This window comes from Taeniopygia guttata, chromosome 6 (genome assembly GCF_048771995.1).
Source record: "Taeniopygia guttata chromosome 6, bTaeGut7.mat, whole genome shotgun sequence".
In the NCBI taxonomy this organism is placed as follows: Eukaryota; Metazoa; Chordata; class Aves; order Passeriformes; family Estrildidae; genus Taeniopygia; species Taeniopygia guttata.
This window is the reverse complement of record NC_133031.1, coordinates 34545399-34569294: the sequence shown is the minus strand read 5'-3', so window position 1 is coordinate 34569294 and position 23896 is coordinate 34545399. Positions and strand designations below refer to the sequence as shown.

Genomic DNA, 23896 nt, shown 5'->3' with positions numbered 1-23896 from the left:
AGACAAGAATGATGTTTAACTTCTGCTTCTGTCAGACAGATTCTCCTTTCAAGCCACTCAGGATATCAAGTTATAGTATTTCTTTACAGTAATCACGGGCTGGATAAACTCACATTTTCAGCTTGTGAAAAAGCAACAGCATCTCCCACCAGTGATCTGTCGGCTCTGAGGAAGTAGCCTGAAATAATTCAGACACGGTCACCCTACCATGTAATTTTACCCTTGTCTGTACCAAAACCACGTTTTATTTTCGTAGAGCAAAATCCACAGAGGACCTGGAATACAGCAAGTCAGCACTGCTGGGAAGAAAAACAAACAAAAAAAAATAACAGTGTGGTGGTTGCTGTTGCATCAATAAGCAGGTCGATATTGAAGTTCTTTGGAAAAAATACCAGGAGAGATGCTCAGCGTGATCAAAGCTGTGACAGTGGCTGGGCAGTGGCTACCCCGGGGCAGAGCGGTGGGTGGTGTGGCGGGCACAGCCCTGGCACCCTGATTTGGGATCAGCAGCAGAGATAAGGAGCAGAGGAGGAGGGCGATGGCAGTACCTGCACAGGTGGCAGGCAGGCAGAGCGGCGGAGCTGCCCTCTGCTGACAGCGTTGTTGAACAGTGCTCTGCTCGCTCCTGCACAGCCACAGCGCGATTTTAGCTGTGCCAGCCGGACCCAGCGCCTCTCCTGCCCCGGCTGAACCTGCTGCAATGGGTAATTCACCCCAAAACACACCCAGCACAGAGCCACTGCTTCTGCTGCATGGTGGCCGTGGATGCTGGGCTCATCCAGCGCCTGCTGTGGTGTGCGGGTCGTGCTGGAACATCTTGGGCTGGTCCAGCCGCTCTTTTCAAATCAGGGGTCGCTTCAGTAACCCCCAAAATCAATAACCCTCATCGACATCCATGTGAAGGCAGTGCTGTGACAAAGGAACTTCGTGGCCCACACCTGCTGGCACCTGGGCTAGGGGACTTTCCTGCTGGAAAGTATTTATTGAACAGCAAATATCCTGGGGATCTCCTAATGAAACACGGACCAATTCTTGTGCCTCTCATGACATTTTCTGTCTATCACTCAGGTAAAATACACACGATCTATTAAACTCCCAACTTTTTTTTTTTTTTTTTTAAGTGAAAAACACCGTTGCTAAACCCTCTATACAACGAGAGAAAAGGAGGAAAGGGGATTCAAGTTTACGCAGATTATCACGTTTATCGATCTCCTCTGCCAAACTGCTTCGCTACGAACTCGCGTCCATTTTACAGAAGGTTTAAAAGCAAATGGGAACAGCTACTCCTTTAGCACCTCAAGCACTTTCCCTCCCAATAAAAGGCAGCCGTGTAGCTTTAACCCAGCGCTTCGCTGAAATCCCCAATGGATCAGCATCACCCACTCTGCGGCTGCTCCATCGCTCCCTGGAATACCGTGCTGGCGGAGCCGGCGTGCACAGCTCTGTCATTAACGAACCCCGCGCAGAGGAATAAATAAATAAACCTCCTCGGCGAGCCCGCCAGCTCCGCGCTTCTCCCCTCCTTGTGCGCGGCACCGCTCCATCCCACCCACCTCCCCCGCCCGCCCCCGCCGCCAGCCCGGCCCCCGGCTCCTCCTCCCCGCTCCCGCCCGGCTGGGGGACGCCCGCCGGTGCCGCTCAACAAGTTCCCCTCGGCGGGGAGCGGGCCGAGGGGAGCCCCGGCAGCGAGGCCCCGCCGCGGCCCATGAGGGCAGCGGGGCAGCGCGGCGGCGGCGGCGGCGCGGCGGCTCCGCGGCAGATGCGCCCCGGCGCCCGGGCTCTGACGCCCAGCTCGCCCCGGCGGCTGGAGATCGGAGATGTTCGCCCAGACCGCCGCTTCTGCGTGAGGAAGCACAAGGTAAGGCGCCCCCGAAAATCCCCGCTGGTTCCGCCGGTGGAAAAGTTCGTAGGGATGAGGAGGAGAAAGGCTGGCGCTGAGCGGCAGCGTTATGCAATAGCGTATCTGCCTGCCTGCGAACAGCTCCTGCATCCAATAACTTTCGTGATGGATAAGGAGAGAATATCCCGATACGCGACTTTCTTCTAGAAAAATACCAGCGTTTCTTTGCCTGCTCCCCTTCCAGCGGTGCCGGGGAGGGGAGAGGAGAGGGGTGGCCGGGGGATTTTTGGAGGATGCACGAAGTGCTTTGGCTTTTCACATGGCTGATGGCGAGGAACTACCGCTGCTTATTAACTTCAGCCGTCCTAATGAAGTGTCCGTACAGCGGCGATGGAGGAACACGGGATGTGTTCATCCCTGAACTTGCAGTACGGCACTTCATTAAAAGCCCAACCAACCCAAAAATCCTCCTCCTCGGGGACTGAAGCTGCTGCTATTCAGCGAAGTGTGCAGGGCTCTCCCGATTTAACACCCCCGAGTCCCCCATCACCATCACCGACCACACAGAAACCGGGGATGCCGTGGAAACGCGGTAAGAAAACGGGACAAAAGGTAGCAGGGAACCATCCATAAAGTCACAATCCTTGCATCCTGCAAGGCATCCCGAGCTTCCCGCTCTGCCATTCCATCGTGCTCCCCTCGCCAGTAAAAACCCTCCGGTGTGACCTCAGCTCCGGTACTTAATGCCACGTTCGGGGAGTTAGGGCAGCGAGGGATGCGGGACTGCAGTTCCATGGGATCTGCCAGCCCCGCAAAACAGGGACAGCTCGCACTGCTGGCAGCGGGGAATTTATTCCCTGCTTATGTCACCGTCTCCCGAGGGCTCTGTCCCAAGGGAGATGTGCCCCCCTCTCAGTCGGAATAGGGAATGGAGCGCTTTGCTTTGACCTTGTGTGTCTAAGCAGCTTAAAATGCTGCACGGAGGAGAATTTAACTCATTAGGCTCTAAAAGCGGCAAATCTGGCAAGACCTGTTTCTCCCAGCCTCGGAGAATCCTTTTTTTCCCCCCAGCTGAATGCTGGCAAGCGCTAAGGAAAGGCAAACCAGTTACAGGTCACGTCTGATATAAACTGGGAATTTATTCCCTCCGTTTAAGTGCTGGGTCGTGCTCGGATTTACCGGGCTGCCAGGAATGCTGCATGTATCAAGGTTAAAATCTGGCTTCTAGATGGAAAAATTCCTAGCTAGAAATGAATAAATAAATAAAAATCACACGATATGCAATTATGTCCTAACCACGGACTGGGATTAATCTAATGTCAAATTCCAAGCCAAGAGACCAATAGTAAAAGTAGGAAATCAGGGAGAGGAATGGATCTCCTCACTCTTGGTGTGATGCCTCTTGGTGTTCCACCAGCCTGCTCAAGCCTGGCTGTCTGGGCTACAATGATCTGTTCCCTCTGAGTACAAATAACAGTTCTAAGTTAAAAGCTGGGTTTTTCTCCTGGCATTAAGAATTCATATTTAGATGAAAATATCTCAGGGCTCAGGTATTACTAATTTATCACCTGGAGGGTGATATTCTGCTATACAGTGGTGGCATAGGGTCCCTGGTCCTAGGGGAAATCCATAATGTACACTGCTAATCCAGAGACTCAAACTGAATTGTTCTAATTCCAACAGTTCTAAAATAAAATTCCTGCCCCAGAGTTTACAGTGCTGTTGCATTGAAAGCATCCTCCCTTCACATGATGGGGAAAGCTGATACTAAATCAGCTTTTTTTAGGGCTTTTTTGTAAGGATGTCACGATGCCCCTGATGAAAAATGTTTGTGCTTTAGGACTCCGTCATTATTAACGATGTGTGTTTTTAACGAGATGCTGCAGATCATTCTAATCCTGGATGGAATCAGGGCTTTTCCCTGGGACTGGCACATAAAAAAACAGCTGGGCAGGAGCACCACAAGAGAAAGTGCTCAGCTCCTTATCAAGAGGGCCAGCACTTAGCATTCAATGCACCCTTGTATTAACTGAGCTCACAAACAAGAGCTGCTGAGATGCTCGCTGCCTTTTCCCCGGTTAACCACTGCACTGACAGAGCATTTCTGCATGAGGGGCACACACAGCATAGTCCATATTCTAATCTAGAGATCATTAACTCAGCAAAAAGAGTGGCAAGTGCAGTGCAGAGGAGCACAGGGAAGGAGAATGTGGGGAAGAAGCTCAGGAGCTGCCCAAGTGCCGAGTCACGGAGCGTGCGTCACCTCCCGGACCGCCACCGCCGTCACCAGACACCACCGGGACACTGCCTGGGAACCCAAAAACCCAGCCAGGGCTTGGACAGAAGGCAGGGAAATGCCAACACTAATGTCTGCTTCTGCAGGATTTCAAAGCCAACTTAGCCACGCCATTCCTTTGCCGTGACTGATGGGGAAACCAGTCAGGGAGACCTGTGAGCTTGCCAAAAATCCCTGCTAAAATGTAAAGATACCTCCACAGAGCTCTTGAACTGTGATGTCTCAAGGCCATTCCTTATCCGAGCACAGGACAGGGACAACTAGGGATGTATAGTCCCATAATTCATGCCCACTTGAGGAAATGACAGTAAATCTAGAATATCTGAGCCCATAAAAAATTCACGCCATTATCTGAACTAGCTATTAATAAAAAGCTCGTATATTCTACTTTATGACAGGCACAGTTTAAAGAACTCCTGAAAATTTGTCTGAGATATTAAAAAACATGTAAGCAACAAATCTATTTTATAGCCCAGTACTCCCTTGTATTTTTACTAATCACTTTGCAAATTAAATAGGCTTTCTGCAAATGAAATCATGAGCATATTTTAAGGAAAAGAAATCTCAGAGTGGTAAATTCAGTGGGAGCTCCACATTCAGCCTTCTGAAAACAGGTACTTGGTTAGAAAATCCTGAATAACCTCTGAACACACATAGGTATGACTCCCTGGGTATTGACACTCAATTTTAAATTGTTATTGACCACACAGAATGTGCTCAGAGCATTCTCTTATTGTAGTGGCACGTCCCCATTTGAAGCTGTTTACTCCAATTTTACTACGTTCAGGCAGAAAAGTGATCCCTTAATACTCCTGAAACAGTTCACCCTGTTCATGCTTTTGCTCTGTGTCAGGGTGATCAGTGCCTGAAAACTGCTTCCCATGAAGACATCCCAGCACAGCTCTCCCAGGCAAAGAGAACTGCGTGCAAAAGTAACAATTCAGTGATCAAACAGCAACATTTGGTGTCCTCTTTGCATTTTTCTCCCCCTTTAGTGGCACAAGACACCAAGCCTGATTTTACTCCAGTTTTTCCAGCTAAATCCACTGGGTTTGATACAGAGCAGTGTCGAGGAGTAAGGGCCATTTTCAAAGTCTGAATTAAACACAGATGCATTAAAAAGACTGAAGGCCTTCAAGTCTTGCTATGTTCAGGTGCAGATCCAAACTTCTAAATCATTACAAGAGATTTCTGTCCTGGAAGGGAAGTGCTGGAGCTCTACCATGTCCCTCTGCTCAGACCTGCTGATTTCTGGTCTCAGTCTCAGCCAATATCAAAAATAGTTGTTAAACATCTCAGAAACCCCAGCTTTAACTCATGTTTGTGACATCCACGGGCAGGAGAAGCAGGTTGCTGCTGTTATTTTTGCCTGCCCATGACTGCTGGAGCAAGCCTATAAATAAAGCCCACGTAGTTACCAAATTAAACCAGTTTAAAAACAAAAGCAGAGGAAGCTCTTTCCATCTGGTCTGAGCGAGGAGGAATTGTCACAAGCTCACAAAAAAAGAGTTACTTGTTTTGTGCTCTTGCCCACCTTTCCTGCTTGTTTCCAGCTGCCCTTCTCTCCTCTTCCATTTTTTCCCCCCCAATTCTCATGTCAAGGTTGTGATCGCATTGCTTGGAACAATTTTGGTGAGGTCAAAGCTTGTAAAGCCCAACCATGGTGTAAATGACTTTTTAAAAGCTGGAACAGGGACTCTCTGATGCCCAAGACAAACCCATTTAAACAGGTATGTGAATTCAGGACTGTATTTTAAAAGTTCGTAACACAAGTAGTTTTGGTCTGGTTAGTTACTTCCTTGGGAGAAGGAAGAAGAGGGAATTCAGTAAAATACTTAATTTTGGTGTATTTATCTATGAATAAGCACAAAATCTACAACAAGCCTGAAGTCTCCTTCCAACCATTAGCAATTGCTTGTTCATACCCATTTTGTTATTATATTCATTATTCTCTCCTGCAAACAGAGAAGAGAAATGAATGAGGAGATATCCAGTACAGAAATTTAACTTGTGGATCAGTTGAATGCATTTCTGTGTATCAAGGCCATCGGCAAATAAAACACAGCGATATCTCCACGGAGCTGACAGAGAGACAGATAAAACATCCCACTGCTGGAGAGAGTAATTCAGCAGAAATTATGCTTGAACTGCCTGCTCACAGTGATAACACTGAACCCTTCTGGAGACTGAGCCTAAACTGCTGAATTCCAGAGGAATCCTTGTGGTTTTTGTTGAGCAAGTTGGTGAGAAGAACGTGGTACATTCCTGCGTTCTCAATTTGCAAAAAAAGCACTCAAAGCCACAAGAAAAGTGATGCAAATTATCTGTCTGCTGGTTAGTTGTGGTGCCTTCCCCAGCCAGAAAATATCCTGGAGAGGGTCTTTAATCGTTACTTTAATAAACTTCCTAATCATCCCTATCACAAACAGCCCATCCTAAAATCCAGAATCACAGAGTGGTTTGGGTTGGAAGGGCATTAAGGATCATCTCATTCCAACCCCCTGCCATGGGCAAGGACACCAGGTTTATTTTAAAATTTTATTCCACTTTGTCTCAGCCTCACAAAACCTGGGAGCAACATACTCAACTCCACACTGTATTTGTTTCCCTCTTCATTTCCCACACAGTTCTTCCCACCAAAACTGTGTTCCCTGGAATGAGCAATTTCCATCAGCCTTCTCCCAGAGTTCTCCTGTTGGATGAGAACCTGGGATTTGGGGAGTTTGAGACAACTTCCCCTAACACAAGACTTCAGCTCTTCCTTCCCAGGGTTTCAGAAGCATCTTAGATCCAGCTCTGAGAAGCTTTGCAGCTTTAGGGACTGTAATTCCCCTCAGCATCTGAAGCTTCTTGCTCTACTAAAACTCTTTTTGGGTAACTAATGAGAATTTTTGTACAATGCTCTAGCAGGAATCAGACTGATCTGTGCAATTTCCCCAACACCAGCACGCTCAGATGCACCTGTACACGGATAATTCAGAATTCCAGCAGAACCAGAGCCTGCCTGAAACCAGAAACTTCAGGAATGTGCTCCTCAAGAAGGTGACAAATGACACAGCTCTTATTTAGTTGCGACTGCCAGCAGTGGAGTGCAGAAACACATCTAGACAGATCCTATTCCCCAATTAACATCCATTAATTAATGATGTCATGTTTTAGACCTAAATTACCCAGCTGAGTTGTTCAACAACACTTCACACCCTCCCAAGCCTGTCTGCCTGGAGCCCTGATCCAAGCAGGAAGAGCTGACAAGGCTCTGGTGCCTTACAAGCACTGACCCCAGGAATGTCACTGTCATCTCCCATCTGTAGGGATCACCTGCATTCCCAAGGGAGCAAAATTAAGGATGCAGGATCAAAGCCTGGAGCTGGGACCTCTTACCTGCTTTTTCCTCTTCACCCAACACTTGAAAATGTCTGATGGAGGAACAAAACCAGCTGCAGTTCCTGGAGGTGCTCGCAGTCTGATCATCCCCGAGTGCCCAAGGCCAGGCTGGACAGGGCTTGGAGCAACCTGGGACAGTGAAAGGTGTCCCTGCCACGGCAGTGGTGGAATAGGATGAGCTTTAAGGTCTTTTCCAAGCCAAACCATTCCATGATTCTGTGTTCTCAGCATTCAGGTCCCTCTGTGCACAGCTCTGACAGTTTTACAACCCTGTTGGTCAAAGCTAAAGAGCAGCACTGCTTTTTCCCTGTCATTTGCCTGGGTTTTTTTTTTTATTCCCTTAAACACCCACAAAACCTATTGATGTCAGCTAAGAACAATTAAACTTAGTAGTCAACAGTAATGCCAATAAGGAACTGCCTTAAACCCTTGTTTTTAACAGCCTGCCCTTTAAATTATTTACCAGAAAGTCCCATAAAAAAGAAAAACCTTCCAGTGCAAGTCCTGTGGCTTTTGGACTCCTGCAAGCCAGGAGAGTGTGAACAGAACTATTAGGGATTCTCTCAGCAACCCATCCTGCTCTTCCTCTTCCCCCTGGAGCAGGGACAAAGCCTTGCCCAGATTTTCATGGCAAAATAATGCCAAAGAAACCTTCCCTGCTCCCGTCCTCGGAGCTGCAGAGCACAGGGAGAAAAACCAGCATCTCTCTCTTCACAGTGACATTGTTTTTTCCAGTCCACTAAATCCCAGCAAATGTTTGAGATTCAGACCACTCTGAATTCACAGGGAGTATCTTGTGACATTGTGTTTGTTCCACTGGGAAGTTAATAGTTACTAACTCACCCCGTAAGTCTGCACTGGTTTTTAGTGCAAGTGCAAATCTCCTGTTAATGGTGCTATTCCCTGCAAAATTCTGTTATGGGGAAAATAACCCTCATTTTCCAGAATTTTATCACATTGAATGGATTCCTTTTAATTTTATGTATGGAACAATACAGGAAGCAAAAAAACCTAAGTATTACCAAAATTTGTGTTCCTAAAGCATAGTAGAAATGTCAAAATGAAAGAAAATTGCCTCTACCAGCTCCATTCAGGGAAACTGGCTTGGTTTGTAAGGAAAATTTAAAGTAGTTTATCTTCCAGTAGATTCCTGTTTTATCTAAAAGTCTCCAGGCTTATTAAATCGTACATTTTTATGTTTTACAACAATTTTATTTGTTTCCACTTAGTTCTGAAGCTGAAGCTCACAAGAGCATTTAAAGGCATTTATTTGGTATCTCAGCCATCAGCTGTGACTTTGTACATCACTCTCCCAGAGCCTGATGATGGATGGGAGGGGGAAAAGGCAAATCCAATCCCACAGGATCCTGACCATTCCAAAGGAAGACTTCCAAGGCACTTGGAAATGCAGCAGTGAGGATGACTTGGGTACTGAGCAATAAATAAGGAAGTTCAAGAGAGACAAAATCCAAGTCAGCGCCGCAGGGTTTCAAAACAGAGTTAAAAAAAAATACTGGTTTGACATTTAGCAGCACTGCTAAGTCTGTTATTCTACATGAACGATTCTGTGATGAAATAAAGACAGGCTGGGCTACCCCAGCAGTTTTCCTAATAATCCTCTCATCAGTCCTTTTTATCCCCTAAAAGCTGGGAATACCTGCAATCCTCAGATTTATCTGAAAGTCAGAGTTTCTCCTCAGTCACTTTGCATTAAAACCCTCCAAAATTTCCTAACACAGGCAGAGTTTCTCTAAACAACTTTTGTAATTAATAGCTGCCTAAGATAATTCATATTTTTCAATGTTTTTATCATGGCAGTCTTCTTTACTGGACATTACTTTTAGAGTGATACTAAATAATTTTTAAGTTTCTAACATAACAACACTGTCAGATAATTAACAATTAGATTCCTTGGAAAATATAATAAAAATACTCATTTAATGAAGTCAAAATGTATGGGATATTTAGAATTAACACTAGGTTTCTATACTGGATTTGTTTCTACAAAGTAAATCTGAGGTTCTTTCTGTTTTTTATTTTTAACAGTACAATTATATAAATATTCCATGGATACACTTACAGACATCAAATAGTTTTTGAAAAGTAAGTGGTTTAAGGTGGTATTTAGGCATATAAAATTATATCTGAGGCAGTGGGGATTTCTCAGGAGAATGTTCAGCCTGGAAATATCCAGAAACCTAAAGATGCTGCAGATCACTTCCCATGCAAAAAGTCAATTATTTGCAATTCCTTGCATTATTTTAAGCCAATCCATCCATCCACAAAATCCTGTGTGCTCTTAATACGTGCACAGATGTTTCCAGCTGCATCTCCAAAGCCTTCACGTGCTCTGGAAACCCAAAGACTGAAATTTCTGCCTTCCATCTGCATTTGGAACCTGCAAAGTTTAAGCCCACTCTGTGTATTAACACATCCTGAATCTGCTTCTGTGTCATAAAACTGACAGAGATAAAATGGAAATTGCAAGGTGAGTTCCAAATCTCCTCTCCCCTCATTAACCAATCAGTCTGGAAATTCCACACTGTAATTCTCCTCCCAGAGCAGTGACTCTGCAGAGTTTGGGATGCAGAGTGAAGGTCCTGCAAAGATTTGTGCCACCTAACTGGTGGTTTCCATAATTACCTTGAAGATTTTATACCCACTCAAAGCTTCTCTGTGCATCACTTTTTTTAGTTAGTATTATTATTTAATAGTTTATTTCCATAGTCAAGACATAGAGGGATGCTGCTTAAGGATAAACAGGCATAAGTTTATCAACAAATCAAGGCTAAAAACTGAAAACCTAAGCTTGTGATTACTTAAGTATTTACTTTAGCAAACCAGCTCTTTGGAGTAAGTACAGATAAAAAAAACTCGAACTCTATTATCTGTATGTAATTGGCATTTGCAACTAAAATTCAAATTCAAAGGCTTTATGACCCCCCTGACAACATGAGCCATAAACTGAGGAACTCCAGCTCAGTAATTTCCTCAAGTATCCAAAAGTCCTGCAGCGACGGCGCTGTGGCAGTGCCTAAATAAGCCAAAAATGAAACCAAACAGGAAATATTTTATCAACTCTTCTTTGTGAAGTGTCTAACTCACAATTGACTCTTTCCTCAACTGTTCTTTTATCAGCTGAGCACAGAGAGTTCCCCTCAGAGGCACAGAGATCCGAGCAAGGCTTCAAAAACAAAATCGACTTCTTTTGGTTGTTGTCATTCTTAATCACTGATATCTCTAAAATTATTACTTCCAGCTACTAGTGGGAATAAAAAACCCTGGATCAGCTAAATCAAATAGACCTGTGCAGTTGGGAAAGGGAGACAAGCAATTTGGTGAAGAATCAATTTATTGGCTATTAGAGACATGCTCAAAATTAACTGCAGAATGAAGTTCCCCATTTATCTACTCTGGATGACATCTCCTGGTTTCAGCAGGGTTATGGACTTCATGAATTTCATGGGAAGTCATCCCAAACAAACCCAGCCATCCTGCAGCCCCCAAAAACTATGAGATTCAAGTGGGAGGGAAAATAATCTGAAAATTGAGACAGGTCACGTCACAGAGACTAATGAAATACCAAGCCAATACTTGAAAATAAATTGCATGTTAATGGATCCTGCTGTCAAACAACCAAGTGTCCAAAAACTCACTTCTACAACTCCAAGGAATCCTAAGAGATAGTTTAAAGGGTGACTTTCAGAGCTAACAGCAAATTTTTGTATCCTTTTTTGGGTAAAAACCTGGCTTTTTCAGACACAGTTACTGAATATTTTACATCTTTGTGAATGCAACATTTCATTTTTGCCACAATTTCTTGGGAGCTCCGAAACTCCTACTGGCAGATTTGGAACTAATGGCTGTAATGGCTGTTGAATTCTTGTAATTAGGGTTTTTTTGGTCAATTCATTAATTTACCAGACTGTTGTGGAAAATTCTTCCCCTTCTCCAACTCCTGCAGCTCCCTCACCACTCCCTGAGCATCACAAGTCAGACAGAAAAAGGCAAACTGGGGGGATTCTGGAATATTTCAGTTCCTTCTTCACAAATCACCGGGGCCAGGGAATTAAAACATGAAAAAAACATTAAGCAATGACATGTTTTCATGAGATTTTTTGACCCAGAAGTCCAACCTTGGACTCTGTGCCATGCACATCTGTGTGTGTCTTTAGGGAAGTGTTACTTTTACTTTTAAACCTCATAAACGTTCCGTTTTCTACTGGAAATGATTTCCCCATTAAGCTTTCTTACTTTAAATATAGACTAGTCAAGGATTCATTCCCTTGTGCCCCTGAGTTGGCTTTCTAAAACAGATGCTATTATGGCACTTAACTCTTCAAGAGTTTCACATATTTTATTAAATAGACAAAGGATTTTTAATTAAAAACATATTTCAAGTACACCTGAAAGTCCCTTTACTTGTTTTACATTGTACTCCTGAGTCCCTCTGAGGGTTTCAACAGGAGATATATGCAGAATGTTTGGATTAAATGGGAATTTGGTAATTCAGCAAGTCTCAGGGAGAAATTTGCACAACAGGAAAGTAAAAATTACAACTTCAAATGAGGTGTAAAAATGAAATCTTAATTATGCAGCTACTCCAGATCCTCTATGATCTGTACAACCACTGGGGTTTGGGTTTTTTGGTTTTTTTTTTTTTTTTGTGTAGATACTGTGTTAAGTAGTTGGCATCTTCTCCTCTTTGAGGAGGAGCTTCTATTTCAATGGCAGATTAAGTAATTTCTGTGATTCATCACAGGTTTGGAGGTTTTTAGTGCTTTAGGATTTTTTGGGATAAGCAGCTGTATCATAAAGGCACATTACTGCTTCTAGGAAAGGATGAGTTGTTTTGCATTTGAAGCAAAACCTTAATTGATGCACTGCTGACTTCCTCCAAAACTTCACTAATTCATAAAATTTACACACCCAGCATTACCAACCAGTTGCTAATAATTAATCTGCATTTAGTTTTAGCTATGTGGAAATTTTTTATAAAAGTCCAAATAATGACACCTCTAACGACCAACGAATTCCTTGCAAAGAACACTGAATACATTACACAGCAGAAATGTGTTTGGTAAGCAAGCACACTCTAAAAATAATGCCAGTTGGACACTTCTTGCTACCAAACATTTGCATTAAAGGAGAATTAAGGGTGGGTAGAGCTCTCAGCTTTTCTTCACACGGACAAAGACACTTGGTTTTCAATTTCCTTGTAGTTTTTGCTAACTGTCAGGTAAATTCAGAGGATTGGCTTCCTGGGAGCACATATTCCTGAAGGAAACTGCTTCCTGGGAAGCCCTGGCATGATAGTCATGGTCCTATCCTGGGAAAATAGTTGTGGAAAAACTTCTGGCACCAGGAAACCTCCTCGCTGAGGAGCAGGCATTCACAACAGATTGAGGTAAAGCACGATTGATACAAATCTCTAGAAAATCACCAAGGGTTGTGACTCGACGGAATCGAGCGCATCGGTCGCGAATCACATCCATTTCACTGGGATCACAGGAACGTGGCTTAAATATTGCAAAAACCTCAGGGGGAAAAGTCACATTTCTGTTGTAACTTGAGCCTTTTCGCACTGTTTTTGGCTGCAGGCACCATGGTGAGTAAGGAGCCCAGCAAATGCTTACTCACCGCCTCGGACAGCGACGTCGAGCCCGCGGCTTCCCTGGCGCTGGAGATGAAATACGCGCTGGATCCCAACCGGCAGATCAAGAAACGGAACAAAGCCCTCCAGGTGAGGTTCAAGGATATCTGCGAGGCCCAGAACGAGCAGAGGGACAAGCAGCTCTCCACCTCCTCCACGCAGGACCCCGACAAGAGGGAGGCCAAGGCCATCTCCTACAAGACGGCGTATCGCAAGTACATGACGGTGCCCGCCCGCAGGTCCATCCCCAACGTCACCAAGAGCACAGGAGTCCAGACTTCCCCTGATCTCAAAAAGTGCTACCAGACCTTCCCTCTGGACCGGAAAAAAGGGAATATTCTGAAAAGCGCCTCGACCGTGGACACGCTACCGAGCGAGAACAACGGGTTCCTGATCGAGGTGAAGGACAGGGAGGGCCGGGGCTCGGGCGAGGCCGCGGCGTGGGGCAGGAAGGCCGGCAGCCTGCAGACGGCCGAGTTCATCTCCCACATCTCCGAGCGCGCCGCGCACGACGCCGAGGCCTGGAAAAGCAGCGATTTGCACAGTTCTCCCAAAGAACCTCCTCCTCCTCCACCCAACTTGGCCGAGCCCGGCGAGGAGGAGCCGGCGCGGCGGGGCAGAGCGGCGGCGGCGCGGCTGGGGAGCGACGAGACCGCCCAGCCCCTCCACGGGAGGGTGTTCAAGACTGAAGTGGCCACCGTGTACCTGCCGGCCTCGCAGCCCGACCTGCCCGGCCTGGGCGACTGGGGGCCGTGCCCCGAGGAGGAGGAGGAGGACGGGAGGACGGTGCAGCTGAACGGGGTGCAGCCCCCGGGCAGGGATGCCCGAGCGTGCGCGGCGCGGGCGCAGTGCCCGGCCCCCGAATGTAGTGACCAGAGCCTGCAGGTCAACGTGGCACCCGTGGAGGAGAGCCAGCCCTGCCGGACGGCCGTGGCCGTGAGCCAGGAATGCCAACAAATCGTGCCTCACACCGAAGTTGTGGACTTGAAAGCGCAGCTTCAGATGATGGAGAACCTGATCAGCTCTAGTCAGGAGACCATCAAAGTGTTGTTGGGTGTTATACAGGAGCTAGAGAAGGGAGAAGCTCACAGGGAAGGGTGAGTAGAAGCCTTTTTAATGAGTATGAGCTGATTGAAATGTCTTTTTCACCTTGAGTTTGCTGATGCTGCCGCGCACGTGGCGCTCCTCACACGGAGTTTTGCTGCTTTAGGAGAAACCTGCCAGCAGCGTTCAGATTGCTATCTGCCAGTCCCAGGGTGCAATTAAGTAATTATTTAACGAAGGGCCCATAATACATCTTCTTGTGCCTTTTCTAAGGAGCACAGAACGAGCCGCTCTCCAAACAGGATTAGAGAGGATGTTTTCACATCAGCAACTTGCATTAGCCATAATTCCTCACACGGCATGAAAAGCAGCAGCAAAACCTTAATTCTGTAAGAGACTTACCTTTTTAAGATTAAGGGATATTATTACAACTCCTAATGTAATTCCCTTAATGGCACACGAATCTCGTCTGGGTTTCCTTTCACCTGAATTTTTCATGGTATTTCTTTCAGAAGGAAATGAAATGAAAATTTTGAATATCAAAGTCTTCTTTATAACTTTCACACAGCCCTAAACATGACAAACCCAAGCAGAAAGAAACAAAATTGCACTTATCCCTAGCTTTCATTATTTAAATTAACCCATAAGGCATTAAAGGTACTGAAACTGTAACTCAGTACAACTTTTAGTCTTTACCTGGACAATTCAACCCATCTTTTATCACCTTAAGTATTTTGCAGACTAACTTGCCTTAGTTCCATCATCTTTATTCAGTGAACATACCTCAAAATGTATGTGTGCTGTTTGTGTGTTTTGAAATACTGCAATTAAATCACAATTTGCCAGAAGAGATCAGGACTTTAAAATCAAAAAACTGGCTGCTCATGCTACTTGAAGAAACACCTGCTTTTGTTTGAGTCAGAAAGGTACACCTTTAATTTAAATTTCTTTAGGAACATAGAAATCATATGAATCCTTAAACTCAACAGGTTAGGCATTAAAAAGTCATCTTTGTTGGATCCTGCTGTCAACGCAGCCGTTTATGTTGTTAGTTTATTTTACAGCTGGTTATAATATTATTTATATCCTTACCAATTACCATTATCAAGGACCTTATCAAGTCGTGAATATTCAGACTGGGACATTTCTTGGCCTACCTGAAAGCCACACAGGTTTCAATGATCTTAAAGATCTTTTCCAACCAAAACAATTCTATAATTCAATTTATTTTCTTTAATTATTATTTAGAAAATAAACTCTCCTGACTTTCTTAACTTAGAGAAACTGCAGGAGCTTTGACAAGAAGTGCCAAGCTGTTTTCAAATCACAAAATACAGAAAACTATTTCATCATCATCATAACTCATCACCCACTCGTCGAGAACCCTGAGTGCACAAACACCCACATCACCCCCAGAGCCACCTGCTATAAATACTCTGCTTCCTCCACACAATTACATATCCAGATTTTATCCCTTCCCAAAGACAGGACAGCCACAGGTGCAACAAACACAGATTTTTTTATTGCCCTGACAGAGCAGAGCTGTTAATGCAGCCAATGTTAGGAGTGTATCCCTGCCTTTGGGATATATTTGCCCGAAACAGATCTTGGCCAAAATACCCAGGATTGTCTTGAGATAATTCCTCTGCAGCTGTCAGCCTTACAAAGCTGTATTTGCCCTAAAATGGTGAAATTATCCATAAATCCCAGTTTAGAATATCTTTACAGCCTCTTAGACTCGTGCACTGGAGTTTACAAGACTCCATCTGACAGGAAGAGCCATTTATTAGCACTGCTTTGCACTTGGAGCATCTTCCAGCTGCCCCTGCCTGTGCTCCAGACGTGTCCCAGACCTGCTCCCTCCCTGCTGGGCATGCAGGGTGTCAGGATGGGGAGGGAAGGAGAAGAAGGAGAAATGCACACTTGCACATTTCCAAATCCCTGCACTCCACACCCCTCTGATTTTGTGGCTGGTGGATGATTTGGAAGGAGACTGCACAGCTTTGTGCTCGGGACCTTCTGCAGTGATGCCTCTCTCCAGAGCTGGGAGAACACCCTGTTCTCCTGCAAACACCAACACATCATTAACACAAAGCCTGTCTTTATCCCCAGCTCTCTCCAATTACACAACTCCTGCAATAATAGGCTGCCCCATCCTTTTATTAGAGTCATTCTTGCCAATTGCTGCATTCATCTTACACCGTTCTTTGCCACAGACCCTGTGTAAACTGTGACGTATCTCCTCAGTGCCAGCATGCTGAGCTTTTTGCCTGTCATAACCAGGTTTTAGGTCAGTTTAGATCAAGAAATTAAAGCAGTTCTACTGTTTATTGTAGCATCTTCCATCTGCTAGAACAGCAAGAGACATTTTGTATTTATGGAACTCACCTGCTTTTCTGATGTGCATTAAATTCCTTAGAATAACACACTACAAGAAACAAATACAAATAACACCCTACTGGGAAAGGAAAAAAAAAAAATGAAGGAAAAAAACACCAAAAGCAAAAAACAAAGCCCCACCTAAATTTCTTAATCAGATTTTTCTGCCTTTAAGGAAATCAGTGTTCTTTAAGTGCTGTTGGGACTGGTGCTCAGTGGATTCATTTTCACTAATATGCTGTAGGTCCTGAACTGCTATTACTGCAATTCATCACTAAATGATGCCAGCAGGACTGTAGCAGCATCTCTGAAGGCAGCAGTCTCATTCTTTGGGTGCCTATCATCTATGTGTGCTTTTGAAAATGTCAGTGCTCCATCGTCTGCAATTGGCAACAACAGCCAGCACTCAACTCTGCTTCAAGGGAAGGGGAAAGCCACTGGAGCAGCAGCAGAAACACAAATATTGTGATTCCCCCTCCCAGTATCAAAGGACATTATTAAAATTGTGTATTATGTGCATCGTTATTTACTAAATCCTTGGCAAAATGGCTGTTCTACCTCTCTGTGTGGAAGCTTCTACAAAAAAAGCAAATTACATCCCAGCAAACATTGCTGGATGCCTTAAGTCATGCATGAAGGAAGTGCAGAGCTGCAGCTTCAATTAAGAGTCCCAGCTCAGAGTTAAAAAAACATTGAATATTACATTATGCAGGGTGCAGCTTTACAACACGATCCCAGCTTCATGCTCTGGTTTTATTCTGATGAATTATCATGGATCTCACTTTACAGACACATTTGTCTGTGTTCAGAGGGAGAATTTAGGAAGCCAAATGTGTGGAGCACCACTAAGGCTGATAGGACTGCAAGCACAATGCAAGTTAATCATTCTAAAACCTGGCTAACAAAGATCTGTGAAATACAGAGCAGAAGATGAGCACATAATCAGAATTACTTTGCTGCTGGAGAACAGCAGTGACCTGCCCTTTAAATCCTTCCCGTGGAAGGAACAGTAATCTGTGCCCTCCTCATTATACAACAAATCAGCGATTTTAATAAACAAAGTGCTCAATTTGCCACACAAAAACAAGTCACAGTGTTTTGACTCTGCCAGGCCAAATGCTACACAGCAGACAAGAGTTAAATGAACCTGTTCCAGAGCTAATTTACATTCCTCTATTAGTCAGCAGTGGTTCAGGAATTTAAAGAGCTCTCCACAAACTCCTTGGAAGACGTTGTCACGGATGGAATTTAAATGTCATTGCATGTTTTTCAATGACTAAGGGAATTTTGTGCCTCCCATTCTCATTTCTGAGCAGAAAAGAAGCCCATATTGTGTTCCTGGATGGAGGTCTGCACCATGGGGAGGAGGAGAGCAGGGAGCATCCTCGAGCAGCAGAGCCAGCTCTGGTCCTCAAGGTCACCCAAAGCGATCCTCCTGCTCAGCAGAGATGGCAAATCCAAGTCAGGCAGCCAAAGCAATTATTGCCTGGCTTGTTTGCTCTGCTCCCAGCCCAGCTCTTCAGAGCAGCCCAAGGAGACAGAGCAAATCGAGGCAGGGACAACCTCCATCTCCCCACCTTCCAAACTGCAGTTCTTGTTTTCACACTGGAGAAAAGGAACCTTAAAAGAGTCTACAAGAGCAGAGCCTCTGAAAGCACAGCCCAAATTTGGGAGTGATGTGCCAGCTGCAGCAATGACAGCACAGGGCTTGGTTTGGGATTTCCCCCCTCAGTGGTTTTGTTTTGCTTTTTCTCAATTACAGCCCTGGCAAAGGGAAGGGTTAACAGGATCATTTCTAAGAGAAAACCTGGAAATGGAGGGAAACAACAGATAAGCTTAACTACAAAAGACAGCTCACTACAAATAAATACATGAAAAGCAGAAAGAATACAGCAAAATGCATCTGGGATGCACAAATTGTGTCATATTCTGAATGACTCCAGGTTTTGGGACACTGTAAGAACAGCTTGGGAAGAGGACTCTGATGAGTGCCTTTATTTCCTGCTGTGACATTTTTACATCCATCCATTCTGCCTGAAATGGTCACACTCATTTCATTATCCCTGAAACCACCTCCTCAATTCTTCCCTCTTTTCTCTCTCTGGAGCTGCTCTATTTTTTTTTTGTAATTTTTTTTTTGTATTTTTTTATTCTTTGTATTTTTGCTTCATTTACAGATCATTCCCAAATACCTTCATGAGGCAGAGCCAGGGAATCTCTTTGGATGCACCTTCTTTAGCCAAGAAAAAGGAGTTATTTCTGCAGAAATCAGAGTTTTGTGGACTTTGTGATCCTTGGATCAGTGATGGTTGAGTGCTGCTCACTCACCCCAAAGCAGAAGCAGCACCAAGACACCAAAAGTCCATTTACCTGCCCTCAACATAAGAAATTTGGTTTTCCAAGCTCTGAACAAGCCCTTTCCTGCTCTCCCAAGCACAGCTGGAGCAGAGCAGGCCCACACTGACACCTCACCACTGGAACTATTCCATTGCATCCCAAAACCCCATGGAGGTTATTCCAATACCTGCTGCCAGTCCATGGATCTCCTTTACATCTCTTATCTAAAATTCCCTTACACAAAAAAATCCCAAACCAACCAACCAATGAAAGCTGATGATATGAGATTGAGCACTGAAATATCCGGTATCACTGAAGGTAAAAAAATCCAGCATCACCCAAGGTTTAACTTCAAATTCCAGTTTTCTAACCTTGAATTCCATCTTTTTTAACCTCAAATTCCTTTTTCGATAACCTCAAATTCCTTTTCATAATCTCAAATTCTATTTCTTTTTAACTTCAAATTCCTTTTTTTAACCTCAAATGTCCTTTTTTTTTTTTTAACCTCAAATTCATTTTTTAACCTCAAATTCCTTTGTTTTCTGAATTAGCTCCCTAAAACCTGTCTGGATTTGGATCTCCAAAGGCAGGTAGCAGGAGTATCTCAGAGCACACTATTTCCCAGGCCTTCAAACCAGGATGAGATTTATATTTTTGACAGGATTTTTCATTAGAGTTGGACACATTTATTCTGGGGCTGATAATCCAAGTTTCAGAGCAGATTGGCAGAGTGGATAAAAAGGGCAATGTCTCACAGTTCACAAACATCCTGGAACATTAATGTGTAATATTTCAGAGTACCTGGATACCATAACATTGAAGATAGAGAGCTCTTCAATAACCCTGCTGTCAGAGCCACTTTCTATCAATCCTTTCTGAGGAATGCAATGGTGGGAGGCTTTCAGCAAGGAAATGAGGGAGAAAAAAAGGGAAAATGAACATTTAACAACAATCAGAATGTGGAATAAACATTAAAAAAAAGGAATAATCTTTTTACCAAAGTTACTTGGTATTAATGCTCTGTTTTCTTCCCCAAAAAATGCTACTAGGAGTGTTTTGAATCTCAGAAAATAGAACTTATTTTGCTAATATAGTCCAGCTTTTATCTGCATATACTGTACAGGCAGAGTTTAATGGAAATGTATTTGAACTACTGAGAAAAATAATTTGATTTCTATCTGGTTGCTATTCACTGGACTTTAAAACCAAGAAAAATGTCATTCCCCACCACACCTCCCTGCTCCAGCCCAGGATCAGGAGCTTCAAAGTGAAATTAAGGTTCAGGACTTTTCCAGCAGATTGGCTGCAGGGACACAAAGGCCAATAAAAGCAAATCCCCACAATTCAAATCTGGAAGCACTGATGGAGTCTATTAATGAAAGACTGAAAAAAAAAAAAAAAAGTGTAAGCAAACAATGGTTTTGCTAAATATATCCATAGGAATTGCCATGGATCAGAAGCTTCCCAATGTCACCAAGCTGCCCAAATCATATAGGAGAGTTTCCCTGATAAATCAGTTTTTAAATAAAAATAAAAAGAGGATGACTGAAGGTAAGGAATTACCAAGTTTTCACAATTAGAATAATCCTTCAATAACTGCAGTTTGGCTGTTGGCAGTATCAGAATGCAGAGACATGAGCCTGTAAAAATGGGACCAAAACGAGCTTTACAGTGTTAAATTTCTCACTGCTGTTCCCTCACCAGGAGATGAAACAACTGATTTCTAATTGACACCTCCTTCTGAGCCCCGTGCCTGCACAAAGGTACAATTATCTCTTATCCTGACTGAGGAAAAATGGCAAAAAAAGAGGAAAAAGACTTGTCTGAAGATGGGGGTGGCTTTGTTTTTAAACTGCAGAGCTTCCAGCTACCCCAGGCTCCAGAAAAAAAAAAAAAAACAAAAAAAAAAGCTCCTGTGCAGCACATTTAGGAAGGTGAAGGTGAAAATCTGGGATATGATTGAGACCTGAGCTGGATTCAGGTACCTGGGGCTTGGAATAAGATGGTCTTTAAGGTCCCTCCTAACCCACACAGATCCTGGGATCTGTGGCCTGAGGAAAACTGAAGTGAGGAGTTCCCAGGCATGGATGATGTGTCCATCCTCCCTGACCCCACCCCTGGGTCACTGCTGGAACTGCTCCCACTCAGCCCTGAACAAACCTGAAGCGTCCACACTGTCCCACAGCTCTTACAGGTTTTGCTTTCAGCTTTGCCAAAACAGAGGAATTTTGAAGGTGGATGAGTAATTCCCTGCCGTGGAGCCATTTTTCCCATGTTAAACAGTAAAACACTTTAGTGAAACTGGGCCAATTCTGAGCTTTTTGTGATGCTCTGTTGTGATGGTTTTTGCATGCCATGGAGGGATCAGTGCTCCATGTCAACCAGGAAGGAAAACTGCCATTCCAAGGGAGGCTGGAAATCCCTCCCAACATTCCCAGTTGTGTTTGGACCTCTTCTAGTAGGATGATGATGGGGGATGATGTCTACTCCATTACTGCATGAACTGAACAGAAGAGGACAGACACAACTCTATGGGGGAACACTGGGATTTTTCCCCTCAATTCCAGCATCAGAGAATCCCAGAAAGGTCTGGGTTGGAAAGGACCTTCAAGACCATCCCAATTCCACCCCTGCCATGGGCAAGGACACCTTCCACTATCCCCTCCAAGCCCTGTCCAGCCTGGCCTTGGACACTTGCAGGGATCCAGAGGCAGCCACAGCTTCTCTTGGCAGAGCCTCACAGGGAACAATTCCTTCCCAATATCCCATCTCCATCAACCTTTTTTCCATCTAAAGCCACAGAATCTGTGTGTGGTCCAGTAATCCTCAGGATGAGAGGCTGGACTGCAGAGGCCAGCAGAGGTGTTTTGGCATTAGGAGGAAGTTTACCCTCTGGCATGGTTTGAACCTGGAGCCAGTCAGGTCATTTCTTTGATAAATCAGAGATTTGTTTACTTTATTGTCATCCTCACAAGCTCCAGAGAAATTCCAGGGATGGGACCTGGAACTGTGGACAAAACTCAAGCAGCTGCCACACTCCTGGTGTGCTCACATTCCCATTATCCAAGGAAATGAGAAAACACAAAGTACTGGGACCTGCTCAGGCTGCAACAGGCAGAGTTCAGCACTTCCATCATCCTTCCTGACTTTTTTTTTTTTTTTGTTTTACCTCTATATACTCTTATATAGAGATAAAACCATCTATATATACTATATACTCTATATACTTCTTGCAAGTACAGAATCCCAGAATTATTTAGGTGGGAAAAGACCTCCAGGACCATCAAGTCCAACCTGTGCCTGATCCTCACCTTGTCACCAGCCCAGAACCCCGAGTCCAGGCCTTCCTGGAACACCAAGCACTGGCTCCACACAAACACCAGGATCAGTGGCCAGAAATTCTCCTCCCTCTTTTAATTCTATGCTACTGCACAACGTTTGGAATTTTAAACAAGTCTGGCTGATGCAGTTATTATTTGAAGCCAGTGTAGGCTTAGAGATAGAATGCACACAGGGTATTTGAGCTTTCACTAAAATCTTAATCATAGCAAAATGATGTAATAATACCAATATTTTGATTTCTCCCATCATCCCTCCTTTATAAAACAATTCCTGGGAGCAGCCTCAATTCAGAAGTCCAGGCTAAGCAGAATTCCAGGTGTTGTGTTTCAGTAGTAGGAACCCCTAAGCTCAGGGTGGGAACTGTGAGGGCACAAGGATTTCCACCATCTAACACATCCCCCCAGCTGCTCCCAAAAGTCACACACACAAAATTAAAGATAAAATTCCATGGATCTGGGTGTGTAAGAGCAGTGGGAAGTGGGAAGAGGAACACTGGAAGCTGCAGGAAAGGATGGGTGGGTGCAGCAGATCTGATGATGAGCTGCTGGCTCAGGAGGCTCTGGGCATCCTGGCAACGACCCCAAATCCAGGTAAAAACCCCAAATCCAGTCCTGAATCCTCCCTCAGGGGGGAAACCACAGCAGAGAGACTTGGGATGAAGGGGGAAGGGACAGAGCTCATCTCACTGCTGGAATGTGCTTCCAGATAACCTGCAGGAAGTGCCTGGCCTGCACCAGCAATGCAGCTGCTGTTCCACCAGAACAAACTCCCTGAATGGTTATTAACACCACAAGCTGACAGTTTAATCATCCTCCTGATTCTTCAGATGAGACAACAAAGGCACAAATATTCAGGAGAGATGTCTGACTTTGTACACACCTAATTCCTGAAAGATTTTGTGATTTCACTTGAAATACATTTTAATTCTCTTTGTTCTGTTTGTTTTTTTTTTTTAATAACTCAACAGTCTTATTCAAATATATAGTTATTAAGAAAAAAAAACAAGACTCCCTGACTAACCTGAGTATAATACAAAATGTATTTACAGGGTGAAAGCATTTGAATTGCTGTCGTGGGAGTCGTGCTGTACACCCACAGTGCAAATACCTCAAAAAGCAAATTAGTCATCTGCTTCCAACTGTCAGGACGCAGCAAAAGACAAACCACTGTCTTGGAAAGAGCCTGAAAAATCTCACCACTGAGTTTCTGTACATGGCAAAGGGTTTGTTTTTTTCAGAAGCCAGATCAGTAATATCAACCTTGAAATAAAAAGAGAGAGAAGAGTGTTCAGAGTGGGAGTGTCAGGTTGGATGGGGTTTGGAGCAATCTGGGATTGTGGAAACTGTCCCTGTGCAGGGCAGGGGGTGGAATGGGATGAGCTTTGTTGAGAGGAAAACTCTTTTCATTAAGGTTTAGTTAATCCTTAGTTAGAAAACCACCCAGCAGCACAAAGCTGGGATCACCTAGACCTGTGTGATCTCCGAGTGGGAAAACAAAACAAAGGGAAACAGGAAAAGCAGACAACAAAACCATGGAAAACAGAAAAATAGTTAGTAGGGAAATCAAAAATAACCCAAGCACACCAGACCCTGAAATACATGGAGCAAATCCATGTTTGCAT

The 23896-nt window shown here is 44.4% G+C and overlaps 2 protein-coding genes across 5 annotated transcripts in view; one reads left to right on the top strand and one right to left on the bottom strand.

The window, feature by feature from the left end:
• DOCK1 (dedicator of cytokinesis 1) overlaps nt 1-23896 on the bottom strand; it is a 262398-nt gene that overhangs the window by 135995 nt on the left and 102507 nt on the right. The gene's annotated exons all lie outside the window — the stretch shown is intronic.
• Nucleotides 1645-23896, top strand: part of INSYN2A (inhibitory synaptic factor 2A) — a 37720-nt gene continuing 15468 nt past the window's right edge. The window contains exons 1-3 of one of the 2 annotated variants that reach the window (XM_030276615.4): nt 1645-1858; nt 13121-14270; nt 18774-19049. In XM_030276615.4, coding sequence (XP_030132475.4) covers nt 13126-14270; nt 18774-18909 — 1281 coding nt within the window. In that variant the 5' untranslated portion in view covers nt 1645-1858; nt 13121-13125 and the 3' untranslated portion in view covers nt 18910-19049. Of the gene's footprint in view, nt 1859-13120; nt 14271-18773; nt 19050-23896 lie in introns of those variants that run through there. The other variant, XM_002193973.6, reaches the window with a different exon arrangement.